Genomic DNA, 24,359 nt, shown 5'->3' on the forward strand with positions numbered 1-24,359 from the left:
GTGTGTGCTGCTGATGAACACTATGGCTATGGCTACATTTACAGAAAACTTCGAAATGGCCATGCTAGTGGCCAAATTAAAGAATACTAAGGAGGCACTGAGATGAATATTCAATGCCTCATTAGCATGCCGGTGGCCATGGCACTTTCAAAGTGCCGTGGTTCACTTGCTTGTGGCTTGTCTGCATGGCGGTCCTCTTTGAAAGGACCCTGCCAACATCAGGATAGGAATAGGAGAATTTCGATGTTGGCAGGGTCCTTTTGAAAAGGACCCCATGCAGACAAGGCGCGAGCGAGAAAATGAACTGCAGGACTTTCAGAGTGCCGTGGCTGCTGGCATGTTAATGCGGCACTGAAAATTCATCTCAGTGCCTCATTAATATTCTTCGATTTGGCCATTAGCATGGCTATTTCAAAGTTTTTTGTAAGTACAGACATGGTCTTTGTGTTTAAAAACTACAAGAAGTCCTGTGACACCTTATAGACTAACAGATGTTTTGGACCATAAGCTTTCCTGGGCAAAGACTGCGTGGTCAGATGCATGAGTGGCTCATGAATCTGGTGAAGAAGGTATTTGCCCAGGAAAGCTTATGCTCCAAAATGTCTCTTAATCTAAAAGGTGCTCCAGGACTTTTTGTTGTTTTTGAAGACACAGACTAACAGGGCTACCTCTTTGATACTATGTATCTAGGGTTTGTGGTTCGTTCCAGTATCGTCTGTAGCTCCAGAGATAGGAGCTTTCACGACTCATCTCTACGGACCTCTGCTGCGGGCAGCTGCCCAGGGCTTCCCAATGGTTGCTCTTCTGGCCTTCCTGCAGCGGACGCCATAGTCTACGCCTTGGCCGCTCTGGCCTCTCTAGATCGCGCTCTATGACCCCGCTCGGAAGTCGATGACACAGGTTCCACGGCTCAGTTACGGAAGCGGCTGCCCGGCGAGGAGGTAGCTGCGCGCGCAGCTCGGTCGGGCTCTTGGCTCTGAGGAGAGCGCGGCGGTCGCCATCGCCAGGGGGGTCCCGGGTCCGGCCGCGTCCGGGAAGTGTTGCGCCGCTGCCGCGAGGCCCCCGGGCCCGGTGCATGGAGAGACGGGGTAGGATGGACTGCCCCGCGCTGCCCCCCGGCTGGAAGAAGGAGGAGGTGATCCGCAAGTCGGGCCTCAGCGCCGGCAAGAGCGATGTCTACTACTTCAGGTAACGCCCGGGAACACCCGCCCGCCTCCAGCCCCCCGGCCTACCACCCCCGCCCCGGACCGGGACAGCGCCCCTCTCCCCGGCCGGGAAGTCTCCCCGTGAGGCGTTCCCCCACCCGGGCCGGGCCGGGCCAGGCCCCCCTATTTCTCCTCCCGGGGCATCTTCCTCAGGCAGGCGACTCCCTCGCCCTGCCCCCACCCCCACCGCGGCCGGGACAGTCCCCCCCGCCCTCCTTTGGGACAGCCCCGCCGGCTGGCAGCTTCGCGCCTGGCACATCCTCTCTGCTTTCCCGGACAAGGCCTCCTCCTCCGGGGGCGGCAAACTTCTCCCCCGGACAGCCCGCCGCCTCCGGGACTCTCCGCTCCACTGCCCCAGCTTCTCCCTTGCATCAGCGACACAGCCCTAGAGAAGAGATCTGACTGCCAGGCATGGCGCCCACTGGGGTCGGGAGCTGTCAGACAGACCTCACGCTCTCACCGGGCTAGGAAACTCTCTGCGGTCCCTTTCCTTCCAAACAGGGCCAGGACATCATCAGTTGTCTCCCCGCATTCTGACCCTTCCTCCCCTCTTCTCCCTACGTGCACAAATCCACAGGAGTGGGACGCTTTCACATTCTTATAAGTCATTGGGAAGAACTGAAAGCAAGTGACATGTTAGAAAACATATGTTTTAAGATGTCAGTTTCAGGCAGCCATGTCTTTGATCTGCAGATAGGTGGTTTAGGGAGTAGGGAAAGTTGACAGGCTGTCCTCGTGCTTGCTTTGGCCTTTAGGAAGCACTTCCTGCCTAACATAGCATCTGCCTTTCCTTCCTGGGTGACTTCTTCCTGTTGGTCATCTGAAGAGCTGGGGTTGATCAGGCTTGAATTAGTGGCAATTTGGGATATATCATCTTGAGCTCCACTCTTTTTTATATAATATATATTCTTATCTGAAGTTGGTGAAAGTGTATTTGCAAATTCAGACTTTATATTAAGCTATTTGAGCACCTAAAGACAGGCGTGGCAGGCATGCACAGGCTGTTAAGAGTATGAGTATTTAACTGAAGGAATCATGGAGCCAGTCTTTTGCAGCAGGAATATTGTGAATTTAAATTCTGAAGCAAGGACTAGTAGAGCCTGTACTGCAAGTGCACTTATCAGTTGCATTTTAAGGTGGAAGTCCTGCAGGGCACTTCTTACAGATAGACTAGTTGCTGTTATGTACTGCCATTAATTTGTATAGGGAAAAGCCTATGTGTTCTTGCAACATCCCATTAAAGTCTGTGCTGGTTTCTTTCCAAGAGCTTATTGCAGAATTAGATTCTAAAACACTTAAAACATTGTTGAAGCTGAATGAACCCCTGAGCAATAGGTGCTGCTTGTAAACTGTGTAAACTGAAGAGCTCTAGATTTTCTCCTTTTGTAAGTAAATAAATAAATAAATGGAATGTTCACAACTGTGCCAAAAAAAAATCTCAAACTTGGATCTGTTATTTTAAAATGAGTATTGTAAAGCTTGGAGTAAATACTGTTTGCAGGAGAGTGTTGTTGTTGTTTTTTGTTTGTTTGTTTGTTTGTTTTTATTTCTAGCAAAATAAATTTGTCATTTGTTTTTATTCTCAATTCAGAAGTTATTTTTGTCTAAAAGTGAAATCTTCAAACAAATTGAAACACTTTTGGTATGGAAAGAGTATGTGGAAAATATGGTTGTTAAAAAGTTTTTAGCTATAACTGTATTAAATACTGTCACAATCACAATAATAATACAAAATCCCTAGTTTTTTATTTTACCCACATTCTTTGTGTGTGCCTCATTAGAGGCACTGAAAAAACAACTTCATTCTCTTCTCAGAAGACAAAGAAACCGAACTATAGTCTTAGGGCTTTGGTGGTAGAACAAAAGAGTTACAAGTCCGAGCTACTGTAGGTTGAAGGCAACTCCCTTCTGTTATGGCTAACCTCTTGCCTAGTGTGCTTCTGTTTATGGCTGTCTCTAATGAGTCACATCTGAAGGCATCTCCCTAACTTTAAAGCAGTGTTTTGGGGCAGGGCAGCCTCTCTTCTCCTAGCTCAGGGAAGAGCTGAGGGATTAGCCCTTTCACTGTCTGGCAAGGGCAGGAGTTAGTTTACCAGTTTATGTAGAATCCTGTTTCTATTAGCATTGCAAATAGGATCATTTGAACCATCATGTGTTGGCAGTAGACCAAAGAAATGCCTATATATATGGAAGGGGAGCATTAATTTCCATTACCATTTTAAATAAATCACATTGAAAGCCACCTTTTAAAGGAGATTCATTTGTCATTGTTCTTGTATTACTGCTATTGTCTGACATGAATTGCCCGCAGTGGGCTAATATGGTGGCAGATGATTGGATAGCAACTGACATCGCTAGCTTTTCCTTCCTGCAGTACCATTCTGTTGTGAAACCTGTGTGAAAGCTTAAACTTAAGGCCCACAGTATGAGTTATTTTCTGAGCGGGTTCTAGTTGATTGTGGGTCTGGTGATACATTTTACACACAAAGGCACAGGAAAAATTTTTTTAAAAACAATTTCAGTTAGCATGACCAACTAAGTAAATGGTGGCCAAGCAGAATTGTTACTGCATAACTATGTTGTAATCAACACAATTTACATCTTGAAATGCATTTTGTTTCAGCATTAGCATTGGGTTACAGAATTTTAATATCAAATTCACATAACATGATGTAATAAATTGTTGGGCATGTGAACAAGCTGGTCATAGTGTCAAGGACCCAGATTTGTGTGGGCTGGTGTTTGCTGTTTCTGTAGATTAAGGCCTAGTTAGTTCAACTGACTTGTAACTTTTATAATTAGGGTTGCCAGGCATAGGTTTTTGTCCAGAACATCTGCTTGAAAAGAGACCGTGGTGGCTTCAGTCAGCAGTGCTGACTTAGCCATTCAAAGTCCAGTTAGCCGCCATCATCATCATCAGTAACCATGGGCTCAGTGCCCAGTGGTGTCTGATGCCCCTCTCACTATTTCCTTCCATCTTTCCCAGTCCAAGTGCGGAGTGGCTTAGTTTGGTACGGAGCCAGTGTACAGAATCTACTATATCGTCTATCCATTCTCTGTGGGGTCTGCCTCTCCTATTTGAACCATCCATTATGCTGAATACCAGGGTCTTGATTTTTCATTCGTTGTTCATTCTGCAAATATTCCCAACAGTTGTAGCTTCTGTTTTATAACCTTCTGCAGCAGGTTCTCTGTTGGGTGTATCTTTTTATATAATTCCTCACTGGTGACCTTCTGCATCCATCCTATTCTCAGAATCTTTCTATAACAACTCCTTTCAAATGCCAATATTCTTCTTTTCGAATCTTTCATTATCATCCATGTCTCACATCCATACAACATGTTGCTGAATACACACGTTTTCAAGATGCTTAGCTTTGTTCTTAAGCTAATTGCTTTGCTTTTCCACATCTTATCCATTGCCTTCAAACTCACTCTTGCCTTTGCTATTCTAGTTGCTGTTTCCTTCTTACAGTCTAGATCATACGTTATGTTGGTCCCCAGAGATGTGAACGTCTCTACGTTTTCTAGTTCCATATCAACACTGATCTTCCTTCCTATTTCCTTATCTCCAAATACCACTTTTTTTATCGATGCTCATAATCAGTCCGTACCGCTTCCCTTCTTCGTTTAACACCTGCACCGTTTTCGCTAGCTTGTCTTCATCTTCCGGAATGGTTAAGGTAAGCTCCCTGCCTGCCCTGTGTCTGTGGCTCACAGAAGCAGCATGGGTTGATCAGTGAATCTCCACATGCTCACCCTGCCCCAAGTGCCAGCTCTGCAGCTCCAGTTGGCTGTGAATTGTGGCTAGTAGGAGCTGTGATGATCGTGCCGGTGAGAGTGGGCAGCATTCATCAAAGAGAGCCACATGGCCTCCCCTGTGCTTAGGAGTTAGACATGCTGGCCACTTTTGGGAGCAGCATGGATCCAGGTCAGGCAGGGAGCCTGCTTTAGCCCTGCTGCACAGACCAGAAACTGCTTGAGATAAGCACCACATGGCTGGAACCTGCACCCCAAATATGCTTCTGCGCTCCAAACCACTTGGTTCATGTGGGGCATGCAGCCAAACTCAAGCCCTAATCATCCTGCCACACCCAAACTCTCTCCCAGAGCCTTGTATTCTCTCTCTCACCCCAACAACCTGCCCTTGTTTCCTTTATTGGCTTTTTAAGTAAAAATTAGACTTTAGTATATTATAGAACTTTTGGGGGGTGCATGTTAATTGAATAGTTTATCTGGTATTTCTGTCATTTGTATAAACTTGAATTTGGTATTTTGCATAGAGTGGACTGTGTGTTTCTAATATAATCTTGGTAATACAAATTGTCTGGTTTTTTTGGGACACAGATTTTCATTAAATGCTAATGCTTCCTCCATGCCCCAGTATACCCAATATGTGTCATTCATGATGACTTGTGGTTGCCTGAATGAAGTCACTGTAAAATCCAAGGATGTTTACAATGTGAGCATAAAGACAAATTGTATTGGTTCTCTTCCTAGCTGTGTGTATTCTCCTTTAACTGTTTTAGAAAGCTATGTTTGACTTTCCCACATGTAGAAATCTGTTAAGCCGTTATGAACCTAGTTTGTCCTTATGTTCAAAGCATATCCGTAAGTTCTAAGGAATTTTCTTATAACTGTGTTCTGTTAACTATGAGACTGTGTACGCATGTCTAGTACCACATACATTCTGTACTGCTTTGGAAATTGAAACGTGTACTAGTTATTTCATTTATATGTCAAAAAGTGTACACATTTTTGAAATGCATATTCCAGATATCCCAAACTACTGTGGATAGCCACTAAAAACAATCACTTTCCACTACTCGCAGCTATAATGGCAAGCTTGTTGTAATATAAATTAGGGAACTCATGTGGGCATTGGGGAGACTTGTAAGCCATCTTTTCAATGATTTTTCAAATAATTTCTCCGCTGTGTTACAACCAGATGGTCCAAATATGGAACTTTCTAGTAGCCTTTGAGCCATCTGAAGAACCATGTGATCCCCATGTAACTTTTATTATATTGTTGTACTTTCCTCCACATGCTGCTGTAATTTGGGAGCATCTTCACTGATGTCATTGTATTTACACTGACAAAAAAGGGTACAGTTGAGAAGCAGGCTTGTCCAGTCATTAGAGTGCTAGCCTGAGACTAGGGAAATGTGAATTCTATTCACTGTTTTGCTTCTGACTTCCTGTCACTAAGGTCCAGATTTTTAAAGTTATGTAGGCATTGCTATACCTTGGAGACTTCACGAGCCAATTTGAAAAGACTTAAGTATTTAGGAGCCTTTTGAAAATGCGACTGATGGGTTCTCAACATGGGGAAGTTGGGGCACAATGATATAAGGTTAAATTTGAAGTAACCTAGGTACTTCATCTTGTCTTCCTGTGCAGATACTCTTATTGCACACTAATGTCTACAATATGCAGGTTTTAGTGACAAGGTTGTCAGTACAGCCCTTTTGCTAAAAGTGTGTGAACACTGTTGACATTTTTGCCACCTGTGCCCCCATGAGCTCATTTCATATTCTCGGTAGGACAAAGTAGTGTTCACATTACAGTTTTGCTGTGGCAAGTGTACTACTTCATGGCCGTGTCTACACTAGCCCCAAACTTCGAAATGGCCACGCAAATGGCCATTTCGAAGTTTACTAATGAAGCGCTGAAATGCATATTCAGCGCTTCATTAGCGTGCAGGCGGCCGCGGCACTTCGAATTTGACGTGCCGGGCCGCCGCGCGGCTCATCCCGACGGGGCTCCTTTTCGAAAGGCGGACCCCTAGTAGGCGGGGTCCTTTCAAAAAGGAGCCCCGTCGGGATGAGCCGCGCGGCGGCCCGGCGCGTCAATTTCGAAGTGCCGCGGCTGCCTGCACGCTAATGAAGCGCTGAATATGCATTTCAGCGCTTCATTAGTAAACTTCGAAATGGCCATTTGCGTGGCCATTTCGAAGTTTGGGGCTAGTGTAGACGTAGCCCGTGAGATGAGGGAGTGTTTAAGTACCCATGAACAGCTGCAGTTTTGTTGAGCAAGTGCAAGTATGGACACAGCCCAAGAGTATTTTGTGCACATTAGCTCTTTGGAAGTGCCGGCAGGCATTTTTATTGTGCAATTAACATGTCTGCAAGGGGAGTTAGTATGGAGTTAATAAATTTACACCCTAGTTCATTGTGGTTTGTGAATGCCCTTGAGCAGTTAGATGAATAGACTTCTGAAGTGCCTAAGCTTATGCAAGTAAAGGCACTTTTTTGTGGAAACTGTGTACACAGACAGGTAGTTAGAGCTAAGTAGCTCACGTCAGATGCTGTGGGCTTTGTCCCCATTTAGATCAACTCTTGGGCTCCTAAGTCGCTTAAATTGTTGCCAAACCCAAGTACCTTTAAAAAAAATCTTTAATTTCCCCACCTGTGAAAAGGAGATAATACATTAGAAAGTTTAAGACCTTTAGTTGCTGTTAGTGGGAACTGGATAATTACCAAAGATAAATATCAGAATGCATTTATTTTGTGTATATAGGTCTTTCTCTGAGCAGCAGAGGACAGAAAATCTGATATGTGAGTGTAAAAGTATAGAAAGTGCTAAATGAGATGTAATACCAGGAGCTAAACTAACTTTTGAAAATTGTCTAGGTGTTCTCCGGATCAGCTCTCACGATGGGTTTCTGTGTTTTTCTTGAGTCCCCAAGTCATGTAGACCTGCCTCTTCCTGGTGCTGATGTGATCCTTTGGCCTTCCTCCTTCTGTTCTTTCTGGCTTTGAGTCGTCTTGTATTTTGTCCTTTTGTGTCTAAATTCTGGCTATCTTTATTGACTCTTACCCTCTTTCCCTAGGACTAGCTGCTCTTCTCTCCTTCTTCCTTGCACTCCTGCCTTCTGTTATGACCTCTAGTGCAGTTTCTGTATTTTCCATCAAAGCAAACTTAGTCTGAGTTCTGTTTCTCCTTCATTAGCCATTCATTTTCTCAGCCTGGTTTTCAAAGTCAAATGTTTCCACTCATCACTTTCCTCATCCTGCAATCTATACCCACAGTTTTCAAGTCCAGCTTGCATCTGTGAGACTTGATTTTTTCTTCAGCCTCCTTTTTTCTTCTTTCCATCATCTGCTGAAATCTTTTTTGAAACTCAGCCTGAGTTTCTATCTGTGTCTCAAAACATTAGATCTTCTCTTCTATCAGCTCTCCCCGAGCAGCCCTTCATACAAATGAAGATCTTTTCAGTGTTACACTGCAGGATAATGTACATGACCAGCTTCCCTATCCAGTCATCTTCATTGATTCTCCCATTCCTTGGGTCACTATTACTGCTGCCACTAGAGTTGTGCAGACTTTCTTCCTAATCTCCTGTCAAGGAGAAACAAAAGAAAACACATATGAGCCAAAAAATCCCGCTCACGCTCCCATTTGCAGTTTTATTTGCTGACCTTTGTTCTGCTGCTCCCATATATGGGAAAAGCTTAAGATTTTGAAACTTGATGGTTGAGAGACCTTTCACTGTACAATGACTAGCACATTGATTTTGACACTCATTGAGGATGTGGGATATCTGTGGTGCTTCCTGGAATAGCTAGTGCTGTGAGGAACCTTGCTACCACTGGCCCTCAGGATGAGGAAACCTTGTCTGTAATTGCTTGGGGGTAAGATTCCAACTACACAGGCAACACAAGCATTTCCCTCTAAGACTCTCAAGCCTTCTGTCTCCCTGGAGTGTCTAATCCCTGTTCTGCTGGACACTGTCAGTATTCCCAGATCAGCTGCTTCTGGAGCAGGAGCATACCCCACCTTACCTTTACCTCTGACCACCTCTTCACTTAATGCACAGCACTTAGACTTATAGTGAACTCAAGCTTAAGGTTATTTAACAACGCATAGTGTTAAATTAATAGCAAGTTGAAATATTGGAAACAAATGGCTATATATGAAATAAAATAATAACATACATCATAAAACCTAGACTTAATTAACTAGATACACTCAATGTCATGTTGAGTACTGCTCGTTCTAAATCCCTATAATATTTTATGGTCAGGCTTGACTGTTACCCTACTTTCATAAGATGCTGTTATCTTGCCTTGTAGGTGAATGACCCTCTGTGTTTTCTGGCATCCGCAGACATAACTGAACAGTCCCTGTCTTTAGTCATAAGCAGGTTAAACAAACTGGTTTGTTCATCCTGAGAATTTCCTCTTCCTATAGGGTTCATAAACTTTTCTTTTGCCTTTGGCTCATTTTGCAAATAAATCTACATTGTATGAAACAGGAAGATTAACATTGCTTTACCTCCTGCCTGGAAAGAACATGTCTCCTGGTGACCTGTCCGATCTCCCAACCCTAATAACATATTTTTCAGTGGAGATTCTGTCAAGGCTTTGTTCCTGATCTGGCACTCTCAGTGCAAAAAGTGGTGGCCTGCAAAAACTGAAACACCTTGCCTGTACACAGGCTTTACTTGAAAACTTCCCAAGGTCACAGATCCTCTGGAAGGTATGCTGTCACCACCAAGGTAAAACAAAAACCTCCTTAACCCAAGAACATACACCTGGGATGGCTATAGGAGGATAATCCCGAGTTTTCAACCCTCATTCTGGAGAGAGCTCAAACACAAAAACTGTAATTTAGTAGCTGATTTATTGGTCCAAGGCACAGACTCTTCTTAGGACACAGGATCACATCAATTGCTTAAAAACAGTGATTTATTCAAAAAAGCAAGAGAAAATATATCATTGGTTGCACACAGAGAAGAATATTTCCCTGGGATTCATCTTAAAAGTTATGTGGAGAATATCTCACGTCAAACAACAACAGCAACTAACAAAGCAGCAAACAACAAAAACAAAGTAGCAAGCAAACAGCAGTAGCCAGTCCAACAAATTTCAAAATAACCATAACCAGGTCATGACTACCTATACATTTCCCTCTTATGTACATCTCTGGCTGATCTTGAGATGGTCAGGATATTTATGATATTCATTCCAATTGCCTGAGAGACATCTTCTCCCTCCATCTTTTTTCTCTATGCCATCTCAGCAGAAAAAAGCCCCTTAAACTGCAGTTGTTCTCAGTTCAGAAAAGTCACTCCACTCCCATTGGCTCACCTGAGGTCAGGTTACCTCAGGAAGAGATTAACACCTTCTCTGCTCATTCTCTCTCTCTCTCTGGAGGATGCCGGGGAGTTGCCCAAAGTTTTGAGATCCATATAGTTTCCTATTTAGGTATGAGTTGTTCATTTGGGGGCTTTTAGATGTTCACAGTTTAGTGAAAATAATCAGGGTTTGTTTTTTTTTTTTTCTTTGAGTTTGCAGTTATAGCATCGAGAGCCACAAAGAAGTCCTTAAAGAGCTGCAGGTTGCAGACCTCTGTTTTCCACCCTAGAATAAAAAGAACACACACACATACCCACTAACAGAACACATATGAGAGGACCAGTTGATCAGTACTCACAAGCTGACCCCTTATAGGTCCCTGGCCTCAGTAGGCTGGGTTGCACAGCAGTGCCAGGCTGTGACCCTCGTGTGGCCTTGGACTCAATAGGCTGGATTTAGACAGCATTTTAACCTGCCACTCTCACATAGCCCTCAGATTCAGGATGTCTCCATCTGCACTTTTATGCCACAATCATTCTGCTAACAACCCACTTGATGAGCAAACTGCATAAGATTCTTGGGTGATACAGGGATCTTTAGCTTATGTACAAGGAACATTGCTGCAGAGTGAATGGTGAAGCCAAAAACAGCACCCCTCCCCTTTGGGTGGGTGGAAGGAAGAGAACAAAGAATTAACCATGAATCATACGAGGTAGTACTAGATAGTAATCATACAAGGAGAGCCAAATGAAACAGTTACAATATTAAATCTGATTACAAATGTTAGGGTTAGCAAACCGTAACTGATCACATAAGGCAGGGTCTGAAGGCTATACCCAAAGAAAGACAGAAAGATGGATCTCACTGCTCCATGAAGCTTGCATTGGTTGGGTTCCCCAGGTAGTGATGGCATCTGGGGATCTAAACTATTGGAGATAGGCAGAGCAGAGCCCCAGTAGGATCAGTCAGTAGAAGATGAAGTCCCAGAGGAGCTGATGCAGAATTTAGAGCCATACTTAGAATACTTAGAGCATGGGTAGGGGTTTGTGTAGGAAAACAAAAGTAGTTCAAGGAGGAACACTATATTTGTCTATGGGTAAACTGATTGTTTAAGGGAATATTCTAAAGTTGTTTTGTTTAGAATAGACAATAGAAAAAGATCATTTCTAGCTATGGGCAGTGTTCCTTCAAGGGAGCGCATGATGCAATTAGGCAGTTCAGTAATTGGGATGCCAAAAGAGGATATATTACTGAAATTGTTCTGGTAATTACTGATCTGGGTGTGTATAGGCAGGGGTTCATTAACATCTGGAGCAGAGATTTCCCATCAGGTAATGCTTTTCTGCTTTCTGTGTCCGGGAGTTCAGTATGGTTCTTCCCTTGGAATTGCTGTTCTGCATTCTAATGCTAATGGCAATGTCTTTTCTGTCCTGTGTTCTGTGCAAGTGAAACTAGGGGGTATCTTGTCACTCTTGTCCAGAGTGGTTCAGTTGTGTCTTCCCCTGCCTTTTTATTGCTTTTTGTAAGTCTTCCTTCTGACTGGCTTTGGTTCAAGCAGAGGTTGTTGAGGGTAGAGAAGAGAGGTCTTTCATGAGTACTGTGCCCTGGTTCTCCAAGAACATAGAGTTGGTAGGTAACAAGGGTTTCTCACTAGCCACCTGTTGGTGACCTATTATGCATATGTATTTGACCTGGAGGGGCTCTCTATAAAGCCCTGTTCAGCCCCTGTGTCCACTGTCAGTTGGTGCTGAGAGGTCTATCAAGACACCGCTCTACTTGATTTAGAATCTGGGTCTCGTGCATCTCAGGCACGTACCCTGACCACTGAGTTATTGGCTTTGGGGTGTCTGTGAGTTGGTTTTGACTAGATATACCATCCTGAAACTGAGAAGCCTCCCTGTTGAAAGTTTCATTGAAATTGATATGTTTCCACAAAATACTTGTTTTGAGGAATCAGCATTTTCCACCTGAAAAAATGTTCTGGCAAAAAATTTCTAGCCAGTTGTACAAGAGAAGAAAGGTCACACAGGGAAATAGAGAAAAAAATGTTTAACCTATATGCACTTTGCTGAAAATTGGTGATCAGGATTCTTTTACAAGGTTGATAGCTACTCAGTGAATCAGTTTGTTCATTCCCAAGTTTAATAGTATCAGTTAAAATGGTTATATACATGAAGAACCTATAAAGCTTCGATTTAGTAAAAGCTTGGTTTTGGGACAGAGAATATAGACTTTGATTCCAGGATTATTGTTAGTTTGTCCCTTCTGAGTATCACTTTCATGTTAATAAATAAATGTTGGAGGGTAATTCACAAAAAATGACTTAGTCGGCAAATTCAGCTCTCATCATTTAGTTGGAAAACAGGAAATTTGGCAAACCCTTGTAAACAGAACTTTTCCCATGTGAGTGTTGAGGGTGCACATGATGGAAGTGTCAAATAGTTTACATCTTCAATGTGGAAGTTTGTTTCCATATTAGCAACTTACTTTTGTGTCTGATCTTTTGAAGTAGTTTTTTTTCCCCACGGGTTGCAATTTAAGCAATGACAGCCAGCCCAAGAATCAAAAATGTAGAAAGTAATTTTGTTTTTTGTTCGCACATTAGTTTAGAATTTTTGTTTCTTTTTAGTCTGTTACTGGTAGCTTACCAAAGTTAGAAAATGTCTTCCTTTTTTCCCCCGCATCTCCCACTCATGTGATTGGCCTCATATTATAATGCTTTTTTTCCCTACTGATCAGAGCTTCTACTCAGCCTTTCTGTTAACTTTGGCTCTCCATAAGGCTGTATTATTTCAGATAATACCAATTTTCTGTATTTTGTCGTATTTCACTATTTCTTTGCGAAATTCAGTAGATAGTCTACCATGCTGAATATCTTGTCAAAATATTTTTGAAAGAATAAACGGCTTTATGCAACTTCTAAAGTACTTTGATTTTCTTAGCTTCCAGTGCAAAGCAATCTGTCTGAAAATACAGGTTGAAACACTCTAGTCTGGTGCACTGTCATCTGGCAATGTCTGTAATCGGTCATGATTTTAGTTAGCTGGATATCCACTTATTATGGGTGTGGCCGAGTTTCCCGTGGTCCTGTAATGTTTGTTTACAGCCACCAGTCCTGTCTCTGTGTACTGTTCTGTTTATGTGTAATTTATCCCTAAATGTCTTCTAACAGCCCAAAAAGCCAAGAAAGTGTTAGTAATGCTGCTAGACAATATTAACTTCCTTTGGTTCAGCAAATTCTCTCATGCTGAACGAGAGAGGTTCAACCTGTATGACCATAGAATCATAGAACACTAGGACTGGAAGGGACCTCGAGAGGCCATCAAGTCCAGCCCCCTGCCCCAATGGCAGGACCAAGTACTGTCTAAACCAACCCTGGCAGACATCTATCTAACCTGTTCTTAAATATCTCCAGCAATGGAGATTCCACAACCTCCCTTGGCAATTTATTCCACCGTTTGACCGCCCTGACAGTTAGGAACTTTTTCCTAATGTCCAACCTAAACCTCCCTTGCTGCAGTTTAAGCCCATTGCCTCTTGCTCTAGCCTCAGATGCCAAGAAGAACAAGTTTTCTCCCTCGTCGTTATGGCACCCTTTTAGATACCTGAAAACCGCTATCATGTCTCCCCTCAATCTTCTCTTTTCCAAACTAAACAAGCCCAATTCTTTCAGCCTTTCTTCATAGGTCACATTCTCTAGACCTTTAATCATTCTTGTCGCTCTTTTCTGGACCCTCTCTAATTTCTCCACATCTTTCTTGAACTGCAGTGCCCAGAACTGGACACAATACTCCAGCTGAGTCCTAACCAGCACAGAGTAGAGCGGGAGAATGACTTTTCGTGTCTTGTTCACAGCACACTTGTTAATGCATCCCAGAATCACATTTGCTTTTTTTGCAACGGCATCACACTGTTGACTCTTATTTAGCTTGTGGTCCACTATAACCCCTAGATCCCTTTCTGCTGTAGTCATTTCTAGACAGTCTCTCCCCATTCTGTATGTATGAAACTGATTGTTCCTTCCCAAGTGGAGCACTTTGCATTTGTCCTTATTAAACTTCATCCTGTTTACCTCACACCGCTTCTCCAATTTATCGAGATCATTTTGAATCATGACCCTATCCTCCAAAGCCGTTGCAACCCCTCCCAGCTTGGTATCATCTGCAAACTTAATAAGTGTACTTTCTATGCCAATATCTAAATCATTGATGACAATATTGAACAGAACCGGTCCTAACAGAGACCCCTGCGGAACCCTACTTGTTATACTTTTCCGGCAGGATTGAGAACCATTAAGGACTACTCTCTGGGTACGGTTTATCTAGCCAGTTATGCACCCACCTTATAGTAGCCTCATCTAAATTGTATTTGCCTAGTTTCTTTTATAAGAATATCATGCAAGACCATATCAAATGTTTTACTAAAGTCTATGTATACCACATCTAACACTTCTTCCCTATCAACAAGGCTCATTATCCTATCAAAGAAAGCTGTTAGATTGGTTTGACATGATTTGTTCTTCACAAATCCATGCTGGCTGTTTCCTATCACCTTACCACCTTCCAAGTGCTGTATTAATTTCCCAACATATATCTGGATAGCTAAAGTCCCCCATCGCCACCAAATCCAGGGCCCTGCATGACTTTACTAGTTGTTTAAAAAAAGCCTCATCCACCTCTTCCACCTGCCTAGGCGGCCTGTAGTAGATGCCTGGAAGGGCATCACCCTTGTGTTTTACCCCTCGTAGTCTAACCCAGAGACTCTCAACACGTCCATCTCATACGTCCATCTCCACCTCAGTCCAGGTGTGTACATTTTCAATATATAAGGCAACACCTCCCCCCGCTTTCTTCCCTGTCTGTCCTTCCTAAGCAGGCTGTACCCTTCAATACCAATATTCCAATCATGTGTATTATCCCACCAAGTTTGCGTGATGCCAACGATGTCATAGTTGTATTCATTTATTAGCACTTCCATTTTTCCTGCTTATTACCCGTACTTCTTGCATTTGTATATAGGCATCTAAGATAGTGATTTGATCTTGCCTCCCTGTTTTGCCCTGACCCTCTTTTTACTCTGACATTGTTGCCCATGCTGCCTCCCATTTCTGACCCATCTCCCAGGTTTCCATGTTCTCCATTTACCTGTGGCTTTGCTCTCCTGCCCCCGTTGAACCTAGTTTAAAGCCCTCCTCACTGGGTTAGCCAGTCTGTGTCCAAATACGGTCTTTCTTCTCCTTGAAAGGTGAACACCATCTCTGCATAGCAGTCCTTCCTGGAATAGCATCTCCTGGTCAAGGAAGCCAAAGCTTTCCTGGCGACACCATCTTCAAAGCCAGGCATTCACCTCTAGGATGCACCTGTCTCTGCCTGGGCCCCTGCCACTGACAGGCAGGATTGAGGAGGATACTACCTGTGCCCCAGACTCCCTCACCTGTGCCCCCAGAGCCCTGAAGTCACTCTTGACCTGCTCAGCATCACACCTCACAGTATCGTTTGTGCTCAAATGGTTGAGAAGCATGGGATAGTAGTCAGAGGGCTGGATAATCCTCGACAACACCTCCATAACATCTTGGATATGGACCCCCGACAGGCAGCATACCTCCCGAGATGAAATGCAGGGTGACAGATGGGTGCCTCCGTCCCCCTCAGAAGAGAGTCCCTGACCACCACTGCTCTGTGTTTCCTCCTCGCAGTGGTGGCAGCAGACTTGCCAGCCTTGTGGGTAGGAGGCTTCTCCTCTGCTGTACGGGGCAATTCTTTGTGTCCTGTATCAAGTACAGCATAACAGTTTCCTAGTACCACGGTGGGAGGGTTCTGAGCAGGGGTGGAACCATGTTTTCCGTTAGTTTAATTTGTGTATTTCAGGATCTTGGAAGTTCACGTTTTTTTCACACTATCGTTGTTCAGTAAGAATGCTGTATTGCCACTACCTAAGACACTTTATTTCTTTGATATAGTGACAATATTGTATGCGTGTTTCACAGCTATGCTGTGAGGAGGTCACAGGTTACTGTGTCATAGACCAAAAGTTTTTATTTATAGTTTCTTAATACCTTGTTTCTGTCAAATTTCTAAGCCTTATTAAGGCAGCACTAATTATTTAAGTTGATTTTATTTTACTGAATAACGGCTTGGCCTATGTTCTTGCAAAGAGGTGCATTTCAGCAAAACCTTGGGCCCATTGGATTGTAAAGGACTGAATAGGTATAGGTGTCCATCTGTGTGCACCTTATTGAAAGTTAAGGGCTAGAAAAGTGTGTGTGTGTGTCACACATGCAGAATGATAGAAATAACATAGTTTTAAGATGATCTTAAACCAAATGTTTGCGAATGATGTTCAAAAGAGCACGTGAGAAAAGAGTAGTGTTCATAATTCATCAGCTAAATGAAGCCTAAGAGACAAAAAGCAACAAACATCATTTCATTTGACACTGTGTAGTCTGAATGTTGATATGGTACGTGCTGGTCCAAAGCTGTGACTATTAGCTTCATATAATTTATCATTTATCTTGCTGCTTGTTTGCTTACTGCTCAGTTATTCTCCAGCTTGATACCAGCGTTAGTGCAGTGGGTTATACATATGGTGTCATGCTGTATCATACCCTATTTCTGCATCAGTCTAACGCTAATCAGTGATTGGCTTAATGGATGGTCAGTTGAAGCCTAGTCTACTTCCCTACATCTTATACAGAGCAAATTATTTTCTGCAGTTTGACAGAATCTAATCTTGCATTGCAGGCGTTCTACAGTTAACTAGAGTAGCTGAAGCAGTAATTCAGTTTGAATTTCCATTTAAAGCTACCTTCCAGAATATAGTGCATACTTGTGTCCGTCAGCCTGAACCATAGGTTATTACCCTGAGGAAAGGCTGGGACTGGATTTTAGATGCATGATGCTTCCTCAGTTCAGTTGCCTGATAAATGCATAAACACACCATAGGACCACACTGCGTAGACTAAAGGTATGGAAACTTCTTAAAATATAGATTAAAAAGGCATGAAAACTGTTCTAAGAAATCAAGACTGTATCATTTCATACAACAAATCATACTAAAGTGTTTTCTTCTTTTTAGTCCAAGTGGTAAGAAGTTCAGAAGCAAACCTCAATTGGCAAGATACCTGGGAAATACTGTTGATCTCAGCAGTTTTGACTTCAGAACAGGAAAGATGATGCCCAGTAAATTACAGAAGAACAAACAGAGACTGAGGAATGATTCTCTCAATCAAAATAAGGTTTGTTAGTAAATACTCTGTATAAGAGTATCTGTACTACACCAGATCCTAAAATTCCTCTTTCCTAGAACATTTTAGCAATTTTTTCTGCTTAAACCTGAGCAGCAGGCTGCTCTATGTGTTTATCTTTTTAGTTGTTATGGAGTTTTAGATTTATTATTTGAGTTGTGGCAATATTCTGCTGCTACAAGGAACAGTCAAGGTAAGGCTAAACCTTGAACATCAAATTTAAACTATAATTCAGGAGTTGGCGTGTGTGCGTTGCGAGAATAAATTTCAGTAGAGTTCATTTGATGAACAATAAGGTTGAAAACACATTTTTAAATAACACCTGTTAGTTAGCGTCAAGAGATTATCTTGTTCACTTGTCAAGCTTTTTGCCCTTGTGGTCATCTTTCTGCTCTGAGTTAAAATGTCTCTCATTATTTTGTAAGTACCAGGAAGCTTCTCTTTTGAGGCAGTTACATAAGAATTACACAAACCTTGGTGACTTAAAATTATACATCAAAAAGAAGCAGTTTTTTCAGGGTAGGTAAAAATCAGTGATTTAAAAACAGCAGATTTTTCCTTATTTAAATCATAGTTTTTTAAAAAAAAGAATAACTTTGAAATAAGTTACAGTTAACATCTGATCACAAATAAGCTACGCCTATTCTTAGTCTCAAAAAATGAATTAATTGCTTATCTAGTGTCTCCAGCCTGACAACCAGCTCTTGCTTCTTAAATTCTGTTTCTTATCAAACGAACATGTGGAAGGACAGACACAGGCTGGATAGGATTGTTTTTGTTCTGTTCTTATGTGGTGGAGGACCTAAGCCAAGCACTAAAGAGTTAAAATATTGCCAAAAGAGAGACAATATATAGGAAAGGATGGAGGCAACACAGAAAGGAATATAGAATGTACTGGATAGAAGAAGGCAAGACATTATTCAGCACATCCATAGTTTCTTACATTTGTGCCATAGAAAAACTGCCCTGGTTTCTGGGTATAAAAGAGACCATTTCTGGGACTATTCTGAGAAAATTTGTTCTGTGGGTAAAAGGGAAAATATTTCAAGTTTAAGAAGATGATGTGGGGCTTAGCTACAAGAATGAAACCTCAGGAAAACTGCTTAATGGGAGAAAATGATATGGATGAAAATGTAGATATGACCGAAGAACAATGTGAATCAGCTTTTCAGTGCATCATTCTTCAAGAGACACACTCTGTTTTTAGCATGTTACATTTAACAAGAGAATTTCCAAGCTGTTTGCTGAGGTGGATGTTGATAGATTTTAAAAAAAAAATTCTTAGCTAATCGTTATGGCTTGTTTAATTTGTTGGCTCGGTGTAGAATCTGTCACCCAAGTATACAGTACAGAAGGCTGCAGTAAGAGAAATCTAGAGTTGCCAGCTGCCACTGAGGCTACGTGTACACTACCCTGGATGATCAACCCACTCAAGGTTGATCTTTCAGGGTTCGATTTCACATGTCTAGTATGGATGCGTGAAATCAGTCTCTCAGGGGTCGTGGTCAGCTAGAGAAACTCTCCTATCAGCCTTCCTCAGTATGGACAGCCAAGTTAGCCAGGCGCACATACGTCAATTTTAGCGACTCAGTTGCTGTAGCTAGAATTGCGTATCTGTGGTTGACTTACTTTGCCTAGTATAGATGTAGCCTGAGTATCATTTTCTTATTTTACATTACATGATATATTCCACGTATTTTGAAATATCATCATGGTCACAGGCCATAATGGTGATGTCTTAAGGCTATTCTCTATATTACTTTAGTATAACTCATCTTTCACAAAGGAACCCTGTCCTGTACTTGTTTTCAGTGGGACTTACTCCAAAATTGAGTGCATTATGAGCAGTCAGTCTCAGGTTTTTTTTGGTAGCTTTGAATCAGATCTGTATCAAAATGCCAGTGAGTGTGTGGAAGAAGAGAGCTATTTATAGAAGTTTCAAGGACAGCATGCATTTAGTGTGCTGAGGACTTGTCTGTTAGTCAATAAAAATTGAAATTAAAAAAGTTTTAAGAACAGCCATTAGCTAGCAACTCAGACTACTGCAGCTGCAAATCTGTGTATAGTTTAGTTCTTACCATTGTAATGAACTGCTGCTGTACCTGCAGCTTGACACAGGTAATGAGTATTACATAAAATTTCCTGAATTAGTAATGAAGTTCTTAAAATCACACGAAGTATTACCTCTTAGACATTGCAAAATTGCTGTACTGAGCTGTAAATTAACATGTTTTAATGATCCAATTTGCACTTTTGTTTGAAAAGATATGTGACGACAAAGTATCACTAGGAAATCTATATAAATCCATGATTTTTTAATTTAAATCATGATTTTAATCAATTATTTAAATTGCCTTGATTTTAAACCAATCCACCCTGATTTTTCTAAAAAAGATGGGGGTTTGTGAAAAAAGACCTCATCATGCATTTTTTATTAATGGGAAAAAGCAGTCCTCTTTTGGATAGCAGTTTTTAAAAACAGGGTTAGAGAGGCTAAAGCTACACAGGCAAAGGTAGTAGATACAGCATGTTAGGAAAATGACCTATAAAGCCAGAACTGGTAACACCTTGAAACCATGGTGACAGATGCAGTGGTGATCCTTATATTGCAAGGATTCTTTCCAAAGTTGTCTGCTGAGCTCTTCAAACAAATTGCAATGTTTTTCATTTATATTGACAACTATGTTTTTAGACAGTGGCTGAAAATGCATAATAAGCTGTATCTGGCTTCCAGGACATGGGTTCACAAGATTAAATTAATGGCAGATGACAGAAGGAACATACCACACAGTTTTTGGTGATCTTTTACATTTAATGAATGCTTTTAAAAAGCACCCCCACAGATGTGCACTTTTTTCAAAGTGATTCAGTGAGTTTTTCAGAATTTTATATATTGAAGTCAGGACCATTTTCTAATATTTGCATTAGAGCAAATGGAGAGCAATGCTCCTGAAATCATAGAAACTATCCTGAGGTGACATCAGTGTGAGATCAAAATCTACCCGACTATTCAATTTCTTAAGCAAACTTCATTAGTTAATATTCTGTAATGTTTAAAATGGGTACTTTGAGGGCTTCCAGATTATTTCATCAGGAGTTATTTCAGTAAAAAGGACTTTAACTTTAATCTTGAAATTTGGTATCTGTGAGTTTTCATCCATAATTGTTAGAGCAGAGATGTGGTGCTATTAAACCTTATAACTGAATTCTTATGCAATGCCTCTAACAGATTTATTTTTTGCAAGTTTGTGTATAAGCGTATTCATATGTACCATGCTACCTATTGTGTACAGTATATAATGAGTGGTTTCTAAATCATTTGGCTGTTTCATATCTTTTGCAAGGGAAGAAATATAAATCTGCAGCTAAGACGTCTTTCTTAACCATATTCAGGCAGTTAAATATATATGCTGATGGCAATGGACAAGACCTCTGCATTTGTACAATTTTTTTTCTCTTCCATCATCCATTTAACAAATAGAAAAAGACCAGTTATCTGGCACCCAGATAACTGGAACATGTGGTTAACTGGCATGCTGTGGGCTGGTTACCTGGCTGGAGCTGGCTGCCCCGCAGTTGCCATAGGGCTGGCTCAGACGTTGGACCCAGCTTGAATGTTTGGAGCATTTTATTATCCGGCATCCCTTATTTCCTGCAGATGCTGGATAATAAAGCTTGTACAGTATTAGTTAAGTTTTAAAGTAGCTTTTGTTTGAAACCAGCATGTAGGTTCTCTTATTCTTTGTGCTGTTAGCATTTATGGGTCACTTACAGTCTGTCATCCTATCTTCGATATAAACTGCAGGGCATCCTGATTACATAGCAGTGGATTTACTGAACATACAAAATTAGCAACAAAATCCTCTTGATTGATGGCTTTGTTGGGTTAGGGGAAGGAGGAGTTTTGTTTGTCTTACAGTAAGCTTTTCAAATAGTTTTTAACACCTCTAATTTGCACACTTTAAGCGTTTTAATCCATTTTGCTGATTCAACAGTTTCTGAAGAGAGAACTGAATAGGCAATCCAAGGCAGTTTTGAGCAAAAACCAATAGGTGCTATTGTTTTCCACTACTATTATGCTGTAAAAATGCCTTCCATGACACTGTCAAATTGGTGGCTTTCTTTATTTTGAAAGAAAAATATACCAGACAATTCTCTAACTAGACATGTATATCATGAGTGACCTAAAGCTCATCTGGTTGGAAAGGATTGGAAGTAATACTGTTGTAACTTTCTACATCATACGCTGTAGGAAACAGTAACAGAGAGAAAGCTGTGCTAGTCTATATACTGTCAAAACAAAAAAGCAGTCAAGTAGCACTCTGTATGAAGTTTCTTTTCCAGAAAGAGGATAGAGGATGGCCTTCTGGAAGAGATTTCTGCTAGAATAGAAACATTATGTAATGAAGAATACAGCTGGGTGAAGCATGTATGTAGCACAGTGATGCATTGACATGCCTAGCTGATGCTATAATACCTTAATTCCCAGAAGAGAAAAATGACTGTATTTGGGGAGAGCTGCTTTTACATGATGTTAATTAAGTAGCATCAGAACTTGGCAAAGAAGTCTTTGGCATTTTAGCTCATTCTCATTAAAAATATTCAGCTTTTTAAAACAGGTATATTGGTAACTGAAAACCATAACTTATTTTATTAGTCAGTTTTTGAACACTTCATTACATTGTGCATTGGAATGCTTCATGACAAAGGACACAAAGTGCTATATGAATTTAAATCAATAAGTGAAATATAGAAGTGCCACTTCATCCATCACGAAGCAACTATTTGAGCATAATCCAACAACCATGAATGAATGCTAGTTATGGTTTCATAAAAAAAGTTTGTACAATGAAAGGAGCCGTGTCTATACTGCTTTTCTTCTTTCCAAAGAATAGACAAATGAGGTACCAGATACATAAATCTGCACCTCATTTGCAGTTTCAGTTTTCTCATTTGCTTGCCTCTTTCGAAAGTGCAGTGCTAGTGTAGACACAGCCCTTGTGAACAGCGGATGTCTATGTATGCAATACATGTACATGGAAACCTGCCAGATTATATTAGCTATACCTCTTGTGAAAGTGAACAAGCAATTTGAGATCTAGTTCTAGTCTGAAAATTGGTTGCTCAATATGATGTTAGCAATAAGTTACACACTTGTGAGCAAAGAATCCAGAAAAGCTGTCTGGGACTGGCATATCATTGGTATCAATACTTAGTCTTCCTTTTTTCACTCTCTTTGGTACTCATAGAGAACTCATTTTTATAGTACAATGAAGGTAACATAGCTGAGACCACAATTGGTAAATGTCCTTTCTACACAGGGAGAAGTTTTCTCAAAAGAGGAGCTGTTTAATTGCAAAAAAAGGCATAAGATGATCCAGTTAGAATCTGAGGAGACATATTCAGACTGAAAATAAAATTTTGTAGCATCAGATCTATGGACTTCTTAGAGGCAGCTGATCCAGCATTTCGGTTAAATGTCCCAGGTCTTCAGAGGTTCTGGACGCATGTTTCTTGCTGAAGGAAGCATGACTCGAGAATTGTAACTTATTGTGTGTGGACTTTATTAGGCATCCACAGAGATATGGGTGCCCCCCAGCCACCTTTTCGTTTTTACACCCTGAAAAAGGGTTGTGATGTTCCTAGGGCCAGTGTTTTCTGGAAATTGACAATATTGCCATGTCCATCCATCCATCCCGCCCCCCTCTGGAAATTACCCTTCATTCTGCAATTACAAATTCCATATGATTTTCCACCTTTGTGCTTTGGGCATTTGAGCCATTTTCCATGTATGTCCAAATAGTTAAGCATGGTTATATTTAAAGATTTTGGCAAAGATGAGATGTATGTGGATGGATCCAAGTTATTTTGTACATTTTGCTGCAAAGTTCCTGACTCTGAATATTTAAAAAAGGAACACATGGTCAACCACATTAGAGGTCAATATTATGTTGTAACAATGGAAAATAGAAAATGAAGGGCAGAGAACAGGGACGTTACAGTAGCAGAGGCACATCTCTCAATTGATGGAGTGTTTGCCCATGACAAAATGAAAATACAGGGAAGAGATAGTAAAAGAGTGGTTGGAGGACTGTTGCAGTGCAAATACTGCACTAGAAAAGCTAGATAGTCCCCAAATGAGACAATTCCTAAACAAGCACATATGAAACAGACCCTGTTTCCTGCAAGCAAGTATCCTGAGACAATTCCATCTTTCCCGCATCTTTGAACTAAACAAGCAACAACTGTTTGCTGAATTGAAGAATCAACATGTCACTATAATTGTGGGTTAAGATACAGACAGCCTACACTGGTATGTTGCAAATATTCTAATAGATCTGATGCAGGTTTCAGAAGATTGCCCAGCTGCTTCCAAGTTCACAGAAACAGTAGAGTTAGAATGTGTTAACAACTTGTGCATCTGTGGAGTAGTTATAAAGACCATTGTACTTCATGGAATTGAGTTTTCAAATGTAGTCTTATGTGGCCTGTAAAAATACCTGTAAGAGTCATTCAAAGACCATTTAAGTGACATTTTAACCAACAGCATTCTTGTGACCTCCAGAGCACCCATTACAGCCTTAATGGAAGAATGCTAGGACAGTTTATATACAGAAGTGGACTGACTGCATGCGCTAATGAAAAAGCTGTTCTGAAGACTTCTCCTCAGATGTGCTCATTTCAGAGATGATATCAACTGAAGTCTGATGTTACCTCTGCAACCACTTCTAGCAAGATGAAATACTTTGATTTAAAGCCGTAGACTGTCACTGCCACCATGTGGAGTACTACAAGGGTTTCATTGCTTGAGAAATTGAAGTGAAGCTGCCA

The 24,359-nt window shown here is 41.3% G+C and overlaps 1 protein-coding gene across 1 annotated transcript in view; it reads left to right on the forward strand.

Moving 5' to 3' along the window:
• Nucleotides 1–964: 964 nt before the first annotated feature.
• The window catches only part of MBD2 (methyl-CpG binding domain protein 2), a 56,384-nt gene continuing 32,989 nt past the window's right edge, over nucleotides 965–24,359 (forward strand). Inside the window, exons 1-2 of the mRNA XM_074994348.1 lie at nucleotides 965–1,188; nucleotides 17,360–17,519. Coding sequence (XP_074850449.1) covers nucleotides 1,076–1,188; nucleotides 17,360–17,519 — 273 coding nt within the window. The 5' untranslated portion in view covers nucleotides 965–1,075. The remainder of the gene's footprint in view (nucleotides 1,189–17,359; nucleotides 17,520–24,359) is intronic.

The sequence above is a fragment of the Carettochelys insculpta genome, chromosome 5 (assembly GCF_033958435.1).
Source record: "Carettochelys insculpta isolate YL-2023 chromosome 5, ASM3395843v1, whole genome shotgun sequence".
Classification (NCBI taxonomy): Eukaryota; Metazoa; Chordata; order Testudines; family Carettochelyidae; genus Carettochelys; species Carettochelys insculpta.